The sequence below is a fragment of the Osmerus mordax genome, chromosome 18, assembly GCF_038355195.1.
Source record: "Osmerus mordax isolate fOsmMor3 chromosome 18, fOsmMor3.pri, whole genome shotgun sequence".
Classification (NCBI taxonomy): Eukaryota; Metazoa; Chordata; class Actinopteri; order Osmeriformes; family Osmeridae; genus Osmerus; species Osmerus mordax.
The window spans coordinates 6144352-6155055 of NC_090067.1; the positions used below are offsets into that span (position 1 = coordinate 6144352).

General features: G+C 47.0%; 1 protein-coding gene across 1 annotated transcript in view; it reads right to left on the bottom strand.

The window, feature by feature from the left end:
- Positions 1-632: 632 nt before the first annotated feature.
- The window catches only part of LOC136962476 (receptor-type tyrosine-protein phosphatase U-like), a 45316-nt gene continuing 35244 nt past the window's right edge, over positions 633-10704 (bottom strand). The window contains 10 exon segments of the mRNA XM_067256262.1: positions 633-1755; positions 1949-2084; positions 2889-3046; positions 4166-4291; positions 5602-5916; positions 6889-7038; positions 8131-8266; positions 8424-8578; positions 8751-8867; positions 9407-9504. Coding sequence (XP_067112363.1) covers positions 1693-1755; positions 1949-2084; positions 2889-3046; positions 4166-4291; positions 5602-5916; positions 6889-7038; positions 8131-8266; positions 8424-8578; positions 8751-8867; positions 9407-9504 — 1454 coding nt within the window. The 3' untranslated portion in view covers positions 633-1692.

The window sequence follows — 10704 nt, forward strand, 5'->3', positions numbered from 1 at the left end:
GCATCATTCATGTGACCATTAATAGCTTTCAAAATACAATTATAACCATGGCATTCAGGTAGCACACCATTGTGAAGGCCAAAACACACAAAAGGCTGGATCAGACGCACACACACACACACACACACACACACACACACACACACACGATAGAGTGCTGCCCTACAGTCCTGATCCATACTCCATAAGATAACCTGTGACAACATCACAATTTGTCCTTATTAAGTTGAAATTGTTTCTTTGCTATAACTTGTTGCACAATCTGTGTTTCCTCCTGCTGAATGACTGGAATAGGCAAATACAGGATCAATGGGATCTGTTCATAAGATCAGACCTAACACAACTAACCGGTACATTTGCTTCCACTGAAGAAAATAATCTTAAAGCTAATTAAATGATAAGAGTAAACGCACTAAGAGTTCAAGATAATAGACCCTGGATCTAACGAAGGCAGCCAAATCTGCCAATGAAGAGGCCTGCCGAAAGATAGTGTTTAGATGGAGTTTTTAACATCTGGATGTAGCCTGGTTGAGGGCCTACTTGGGTACTCTGAAGAGAGGAAAAATGACCTCACACTAATTAAGTTAGCGAGTTGCATAATAAATAAACACACTATATAAGCAACAACAGAATAGTTTATTTCTTTTAATTTTTTACACTATTTAGAAAATAAAACACATTGATAAATACAAATTTAAAAAGCAACGTGTTTCGGTGACTTGTTCACCTTGTTCCCACAGCAACACATCATATATTTTTTTTCATATATAGTTCTTTCTGACTATGGGGGTCCAGGTTATTAGCCCCCCTGAAGCAGACTGGGTCACAAACTGCAATGAAATACCTAAGACTTGCATGCAGATGCTTGGGTGGTCCCTGTTCACAGACACAAAGAGAATGGATTGGCACATTAAGACATCAACATCTAGAAACATCTGGAAAAGATCTATTTACACAAATAATAAATAAGACAGAAATAAAAGAAATGTTCAGTCCACCACCATTCTCCTGTACAGTAGCATACGATGGAAACCTCATCCTTCCTTTGGAAAGGCGAATCTCCTTCAGGATGGGAGCCTCTGCCTAGCCAGCCTCTTGCAAGAAAACGTCAATATACTGAACAAAAATGGGATGTTCACCAACAGTAGATTGCACCATTTACAGAGTATTACAAAACAAACACACAATACGATATCATCCAATTAGTTGGTATTGTTTTGTGCTGCTGCAGTTTGTTTTATTGTAGTTGTCAAGTCTACAGCTTGTTCTTGGTGTTTGTTGATATTGTCCCAGTAAGGCAGGAAGTTGCAAAGCTCTGAGTATACCACCAGTGGTCAGGTGACCTGGAAAATGTCCAGTCAAAATGAGGAGGAGGACCAGACTCAGTTCCTGTTCAACTTGTTGGAGGTGTGGCACAATCGAGTACATGTTGGAGTAGAACGCATAAGGGGAAGGGACCCCAGAGTTGTGGGAGGTGGTCATTTCCCATAGGCTCATGGTTGATGTTCATTACGGTATATAGACTTTCATCCAGGTGTGGGGGGTTGCACAGAGAAGAAACCAGCTGACAATGGATGGACCCAGGACCCAAGACCAGGACCCAGGACCCAAGACCAGGACCCAGGACCCAAGACCAGGACCCAGGACCCAAGACCAGGATCCAGGGAGCTGATCAGATCTCGGAGATCAGTGCTATCTCACCTCCAGGCAGTCTAAGTACTCCAGAGCCAGGTCATAGCAGAACCGGTACTGCTCCTGAAAACAAGACATTACCATCACTCAGTAAGACACTGTGGACAATGCTCCAATATAGCACTGCAGCAATTGTGTGCGATAACAACAGAATAAAACACATATACTTAGGATGTACTTTTGTGAATATCAATAATGCCTTAACATGACTGTGGCAGACCAAACTCCTGTCTAAGCTCCTCTTCTCAAGTCTTACCATGGTCTCCACCATGTTGGGCTTGGAGTTGCGTAGCGTCTTGGCAGCGTAGAAGACATCTACCACACTGTGGTGTCGGATCATCTCCAGAATCATGGTGCAGGCGCAGAAAGTCCCACTACGACCCCCGCCATTCCTGCGACACACACACAGAAACACACACAGAAACACCACAGGGCCATGAGGGACTGGATAAGTATGCAGAGCAGACAGTTCACACAGGCGGGTTTCATGGGAGTCGCCGAACAAGTAAAATGTCACAGCTTGACTGAGCTCAGATCAAAAATGCTGTCCGAAAAAAAGCAGCTGGCGGATTTGAAAGACAGGCATCTGAGAAGCGGATTCATTAAATAGAGACAAGACTGAGTCAGTCTTAAGCGGGGATTTGTAAAATGTAGCTCAGCCCCGGGGAATGGGACCCATTGACCCACGGTCACACACAGATATAGAGATATGAAGTTTTGAAGGGAACTCAGCTGGGAGAAGCAACAGTTCCCAACCCTAGTTTTTGTAAACAGACAAGCACTGGGGCTTTGACTGTTCCCCCTGCCTCATTAACCAGTGGGCACTCTGGCTCGCTATAGACTTTTGCACCACCAGCAGGTGTGTTAAGAACACTAACTAACATCCAGACAGGTGTGAGCTCAGATGATGTGCTTGACACGTCGGATAGCATCTGTTCCATGACTGCTAAGTAGATCAGAAAAGTAGATTGTTGTTTTCTCGTAAGGACAGCAAAGACTCCTTGGCAGGAACATGGTGGATGTCGTCAGGCTGTGCTACCTCTAAACCTGTGCTGCAGAAGACAGATCAGATCCATTTGCTGTCGACTCACGTCAGAATCCACACCTAATGGACCTCCGGGAAATCGTGTTTGGGGATTTGAGCCTGAACGTCTCGCTGAGTTTGACGAAAGCTAGAGGCAATGTTGGCAACTCACAGGCAGTGAACGATGGTCCGTCCTTCTCCGCACTCTCTCTGCCAGTTGTGCACCTGCACCAGGAGGCTGAGGAAGGCCTTTTTGGAGTCGGGGACGTCACGATACGGAGACCAGCGTAGGAACTGGAAATGGCGTACCACTAGCTGACCCTCCTGAATCTTGAAGGGGGATAGACAGAGAGAGAGAGAGAGAGAGAGAGAGAGAGAGAGAGAGAGAGAGAGAGAGAGAGAGAGAGAGAGGGAACATGTGGATAGGAGCAAAGGAGATGGGGAAGGTGGAGGCAATTTAATAAACAAAACTGCTTGTTTGAGTGGTTCAACATGCTCGCCAGTTGTGACAGGAATGCTGCACTACCATACATCCCACGCATAGAACCCCTTCCGTGCGCTGGCCTGGCCCTGCCTTCGGGTTAAGGCTCCTGTCACTGATTCTGCTTCACTCCTACAGGCCAGTTCAGTACCCATTCTAGTTGACTACAAGGGAGGTGGAATACCTTCTTGGTAACAGTGTTATCATCTTCCTGTCCTGGCCAGCTCTGATTGGTGGGATCCTGTGGAGAGGCAGTGGGGGACAGGGTCTGACTGTGAGTGTTTGTTTCTGTCCGTGAGAGTGAAGGGAAGGGGGTTTGAACACGACAAGGGGGCTGACAGGGGTGACAGGGGGCTGATATGGGGGGGTGAGGTGGGGGGACGGTGGGGGTAGAGACTGGGGACACTTCCTGACAGTGACAGGTCTGTGGAGGGGGACTGTGTGGAGGAGACAGGGGAATGTCCTTGTGGTCACCAGGGGTAGACAGGTCAACGGTAGGTGGTAGAGGGTGTCTGTCTAATTTAGGATTGTCTAGGAGCTAGCCCAAACCACACAGACAGGCACATTTGTACAGAGTACATACACACATACACACACACACACTGTGTACTCTTAGGAATATCTACAACATTTTATCAAGCAATCAAACTATGACATTTCCTATTAGTATGTCAAAAAAGCTTTTAACGGTAATTGACAAGAAATTCCAAGTTTACCCTGGTGTATTATTCTAGTAACCCCATTCCCCCTTAAGTAGACAGCTGATGAAAAGATTAATGAGGCAATTAACTCTCCTTACGAAACAAGTCTGATATAAAGAGGGTGGAAAAAACAATGAAAATAAACGTATAAAAGGAAAGAGAGAGTTGGAGAGTAAAAGAGGACATTCGTACAGCTGAATAAAACAAGACAAAAAAACAAAAACAAAAAACTGTCACCAACCATGACTAGCATGGTCATGAACTCACCCGTGTGATGTTCTGAACACGGAACAGGCGTATGATGACATCATCATCTGCCGTCCGGGACAGGAGCTCCACTGTCATTGGTCCAAACTGTTGCAGTCCCGGCTCAGGCCAGTACTGCAGGCAGGGCTGAAAGGATGAAGAGAAGTAGAAGGGGAGACAGGAGATGAGAGGAGCAGTGGAGGCACATAGCATGTTATTAGCACAGAGGCTTGAGGAAAGACCAATCATTGTGTCACAGAGCAGTATGGTAAAATCCTATAACAAGACACCTGAGTATCGACAGGAGAGACGATTACCCTAAATGACAATGATTACCCACAAACAGCGGCGTAAATTAAATGTGCAAAAACAAGAACTCGTTGCCTGAAACAATCCCTCATATAAGCCCACAGTTGCCATTTGAATTATTCATAGCTGTAAATCATTAACACTAGCCCATTATAAATGAATGCAGTGGGGAACCTTGTCTGTGCCTCTGAGAGATAAACAGGGAGAGTTAGTCAGGGTTGGTTGGAGCACACAAACCCAAGGTCTTTAGTCAGTACCACTCTATACTGCTTCAAAGGCTCTCCTCCACCAATGGGAGGAATAAGGAGTGGGGGGGGGGGGGGGTAGTTAGCATGCTAACGGTGTTAGCTGTGACAGTGAGGGGCGGTGGGGACCCCAGAGGAGGGACGTGATAATATGCCTTGTCAGACTGACGGAAGGGTATTAACAGGGTGACAAGGGGAAGGGGGGGACAGGGGGAGGGAGACGGGGATAAATATTTATGCACAGAGACAGGCAGCGGTGATGATGAGGGCAAGGTGTGGGAGAAAAGCTAATCTACTGGCAGAGAGACAGAGTGAAGAGAGAGAAAGAGAGAAAGAGAGAGAGAGAGAGAGAGAGGGGGGGGGAGTGAGAGAGAGAGAGAGAGAGAGAGGGGGGGGGAGTGAGAAAGAGAGAGAGAGGGGGAGTGAGAGAGAGATAGAGACAGACAAAGAAATAGAGAGGGGGAAATAGGGAGACAAAGGAAGAGAGACAGAGTTGGACAACTAAAGGGAGACAGAGAGAGTGCGGAGATAGAGAGTGAGGAGACATAATAGGAACATAAGAAGAAAGTTAAAAAAAATGGAGAAAGGCAGGGAGATAGAAGGATGACAGCCATGGAGGAAATGTTTTATAGGAACATACCATGACATACTGTCAGGACAAAGATAGGGAGGCGACAGAACAAACCCACGCATGGGTAAACATGGGCAGAGAAAGAATGATAAGAATGTGTTAATACCCTGACAACCATAGGCAAAATGAATCTTTCTTTTTACCAGACATGCAGTATGGTACAGCAGCATACTCACAGTCCACTCTGAATACTTCAATAATGATAACGACATACATACTACATTCCCTCCGTCCCTTTCCTCCCTCCCTCTCCTCCACTCCCCCCCCCTCACCCAGGCAGAGTTGGACTGGTTGAGCTGGTTGAGCATGACCACAGAGGTGCAGCCGTAGTCGTACACCAGCCGCCAGAAGTCGGCGGTGGTGCCGGGTAGGGGGTGGGGCGTGACCACGAAGGCGGCGGGCCGGTGGAAGCTGTCGGTGAGCGCGGCATTGATGTAGTCGTTGCTCTCGCCGTCGGTGGTGACCAGGAAGGCCAGGGCGCGGTCCGGAGGCAGGACGTCCATGCTCCGGTTCTTCTCCCGGTTCCGGGGGAGCAGGGAGATGCTGCACTCCTCCACGTCCAGGTGGGGGGTCACCGAGTTCAGCGTCTGCGGAACGATGGAGGGATGGAGGAGGAGTGTGAAGTACGATTAAAACGAGCAAGGGAAAGTGCATCGTGTGTTTTGAGGCAACGTAGTGTGTGGAAATGTGTGCGTGGGAGAGAGACAGATAGACAGCGAGAGAGGAATAAAGAGAATGTGATTAGAAGGGACAGACAAAAGAAGTGAGAGGGAGAATGATGAAAGAGAGATGGACAAGGACATTGAAAATGTACCTAGCTCAAACAGACTGACTGTCAATATTTGACAGGCGCAAATATTTCACATTCTAATCACCCGGCTGAAACTTTTAAATGCATTTAGCATCAGTCAAAACCATGAAGAGGCTTAATGGATAAAAAAAACCACACATTTATACCAATCTCATACATTATGAATAAGCACATTATATGAGGCTTTGGAAATGAAATAGGAGGGAAAATTGAACTGATTATCTGACTTGCTGTATATTGTGCATGACTCCCCATTGGTTTTGAAGTGTGAATGGATCATCCCAGTTATTAGTGCATTGCCTAACATGGGTTGATATTGTGATAAGATATTTCCTTAGAGGGGCATGACTATACGTATTGAATTCTTCTTCTTTATAGAAATAAGAAATTGCAATTATTCCTAATTATTAAGTGCCCTAATCAGTTGTGGCATTAAAATTGGTTTCAAACCAGGTTACATCTAGTCAAATGAGCCCTAATCCTTTCATACAAAAATAGGACTTTACTGTCAAAATGGAATACTCTAGTATTAAAAAGTTAATTGTGTGAAATCTGACCTTGAATCATACCTAACATGTATTTAATTTAGCATGGTGTGAGTGGGACTATGTGTGTGTTTGAACTTGTGTGTATGACCGTGTTTGTATGCATGTGTTTGAACTTGTATGTGTGTGTGTGACTGTGTATGTATGTGTTTGAACTTGTGTGTGTGACTGTGTGTGTGTTTGAACTAGTGTGTGTGTGTTACCTGGAACTCCTCCCGGAACTGCGAGGTGTTGCTCTGCGAGTCCACCCTCAGCATGTCCTTGTAGGTGAGAGCAAACTCACCCACAGGGACGGCAGTCTCTCCACACAGACACGCCTCCAGGATGGCATCATGGATGAAGACGTACTGCTCCTGGAGGGAGATGAGGGGAGCGAGTGAGGGCGAAGGAGCGAAGGATGGAGGGAGAGCGAAAGAGAGGGAGGAAAGCAGGGAGGGATGGGGGGAGCGAAGGATGGAGGGAGGAAACAGAAGGTCAGGAAGACAAAGGAACGTCAGGAAACAAACTCAAAACCGGCCTTTGCGCAATAATAGATCCGTAATTGCTGCTTCTGAAGTACAACACTGAGATTTGATTACAGTTCCTGTCGCTGACTAATTGTCATGAATGTCAACATTGATGACAACAACGTGCCCACAAAAGGAACATTGTTTTCTCGACAGTAAACTGCCTTAAAAAAAGAGGGTAAAACCTACTCTTCAGGAAAGGATAAATCTTCCCACACAGCTCCAACACATTTATTTCCAACAAAAACGCAATTATGCCGTGCATTTGTCCTGACATCCTGGCAAACAAAAGATCACAGGAAAGTGTTGAAGGGGACACGCACTTTATAACTCATTTGTTGAGAAATGGATTTTAATTAGAGCTGTGTTTATTAGTAAATTACTGACGAAGTGGGAAGCAGAATAATTAGACATCTTGCAGAGTTCCCATCATGCATCATATTCCTATGTCTCTTCCTTTGAGAACTGTAATAAACCGGATTTAACAAGCATGAAACAGCCAAGAGAAGGACACGTCAATATATTAACTCTTTTTGTTGTGCCGTTAAATAGCATCATGATTACTGTACATGCTGCTTTAAAGGTATCCGTTCTGATAGACAATAACTATCACAGCATTTTTTTTAATGTAGAATATAATAATATAGAACTGCTGCATAAAAGGATGTACTTATTGTTGTACTGCGTACAGTGAAAACAGAGTATTCCTTGGCACTAACCACGCAAATACTGCTCCTTGATTAGCCATACCCATTGTATGCACTAATTATATGTTGCTTTGGTGAAAAAACGCCTGCTAAATGATTACATTGTAAATGACAATGGTGTTTACAGAACCAGTGAATTCCTGATCAGCTGTATTAATTTGAGGAGGTTGATGATGTGTGTGTGTGTGTTTGTGTGCGTGTGTGTTTGTGTGCGTGTGTGTGCGTGTGGCACCTCGGTCTGGATCATGTTGATGCGTCGGGAGCAGAGGGTCTTGACACAGTTGTAGATGTCCACCACGCCCTCACACTCGGCCATATCCAGCATGACGTCCAGCACGATGTAGCAGCCCGTCCTGCCCGCTCCCATACTGCAACGCAGCACCCGGGTCAGAGGTCAAACAGGAGGCACAACACTTGGAGTCAGAGCATGAAAGGGTTTGGTGTATGCGTGTGTTGCGTGCGTTTCGGTGGATGTGCAAGCGTGGGTGGGGTGTGGGGTGGGGTGTGTGTGGGGGTGTGTATAACCTGCAGTGCACCACCACGGGCCCAGCGTCGGGGGGCGTGGAGGCCTTGACCCTGCGCAGGAAGGCCAGCAGGCCCGTGGCGTGGTAGGGCACGCCGTGCTCCGGCCAGGACGTGAAGTGGAACTGACACACCTCGTGCTTGGCAGGGTAGCCCCTCTGCAGAGACAGGGCGGCGTACACACAGTCAATGAGAGACTGGTACATTTGACATTTTCCAGGCAGAATTCCATTAGAAAGTAATTCGGTCTTATCAGTGCTGTTACAAGAGAGAGAGGAGAGAGGAGAGAGGAGAGAGGAGAGAGGAGAGAGAGAAAGGAGGGAGGCTCACCCGCTCCATGGCGAAGGTGCGGACAGTGTACTCTGCGAGGGTTTCCGTCTTCAACAGTGTGATCTTGATGTCGCCGTAGAGTTCACTGTCATCCGGCCAGTACTTACAGCACTTCATCTGAGCACACACACACACACACCTTTGAGACTTAACCAAGGAAGGGCTCACATCACCCAGGCTACAGCAGGCTTAGGTTTAATTCCACGTTCGATAATGAAATCAATAGATTGCCCCCCTCCGATAATTATCTAGCCTTCTTAATTTGCTTTCACAGTTTCTTCTGGCCCCGTGGGCTTATCTTATGTCATGCAGATACTTGGCACAAACATAAGAATCCTGACTACAGTACGTGGGCATCACAACAGGAACGTGCAGCAAGCGTAGATATTAAACGGTGCTTCTTGTAATGTGTCTCCGCAGAGCCGGAGGAGATTTTCAGCAGATCTGTTGGTGGTTAGATGAGCTATTCCCCCCCTCCCCCCCCACCCCCCCCCCCCACCCCCCCCCCCCCCACCCCACCCACACGCCGCCATCCATGATGAATTACAACACAACAGACACTTTTGTAAACACACCCATCATCTATCTATCTGTCTTCCCAGAAGAAGGAAGGAGAAACCAGGGGTCAAGGGTCATAGAGACGGAGAGCTACCCACCCGTCCCACCTCCACCAGCTTGGTAATCATGACAATACTGAAGCAATTCTCCTGCCACACCATCCTCCAAAAGTCATAGATCATCTCCTGCTTGGGACCTGTAGAGGGAGGGGGAGAGAGAGGGAGGGAGGGGGAGTGGAGGAGAAGGAGGCGAAGAGTAGAACAGGGGAACAGAAAAGGGAGGAGAGATGGGTTCATAAGTCAAGGAGAATAGCGGCAATAACCACTAACTCCTTGTGTTATGCCAGCGGTATATAATAGCCACAGTGTGTCATTGGGTGAACTATGACTGTGTTCTCATAATGGCGGGATGAAATGTCATTTCAATACACCCACAAATCCTCGGCTGTTGCGCAAACAAGTCCTCGTGTCGTCTTGCTCTAGCTTTCGCTCGGCTGACACAAATCACCAGCTCTGGAGACGCTGCCGGTGTCATTGATTTCACTATACTGTGGCTTTGATGAGATCACACAGCCTAGCCCTGCTTCAACACACCACTGCCACACCAACGCACACCAACACTAGGCCACGGCCTTTCACTATAGATTTCTTATAATAAAATACATTAAGACCACATTCATTCCACTTACTGCCTAGAAACAGCAGTGTTTCTTTGATGCAAATACACTGACCTATACTGTAGTTGCAACAGATAAGCCCGGGCCTGTTGAAGGTCGTAGCGTATCACACATGGTCATATGTCAGGAACAGGCCAAAATAGACTTGTTTACATCGAAGGGATGTGCTTGGGTTCCTATTAACATCCAGGGCGGGTGAGGAGTTTTGTTGTCGAGAGATAAGCTGTAGTATGTGATCAAATACAATCAGCTTGAAAGCACCACTTGTTTCCCCCATGTATTTCACACTTGTCTTAGCAAGATGAATGGGAGGAAACAGGATTTGGCTGCTCGCCTCAGGGTAAACTCCACCAGGCTCTATGAAGGCTTCATCCAACAAGTAGAATAGTGGGTGGGTAGGTGGGGGGGCAACAAGCTTGGCTGGCTCTGAAAGAAAGACTACCAAAGGAAGGGACCGTTTTCACCTTCTGACACCCCACTCCCAACAACCCCCCCCCCCCCCCCCCCCCCGCCCCCCTGCAACCCGATGCCATACAGCAGGGGTGGGGAACGTCCGGTCCGCGGGCCGTATGCGGCCCGCAAAATCATTTTGTCCGGCCCGCCATGGCACTACAGGAACCATATTATCAGGTGCATTATTCGTTGGCAGCAGCACTATTTTAATATTTTTAATTAATATGTAGTCAAAGCAGGCTGCATCCGTACCAGCTAACATCACAA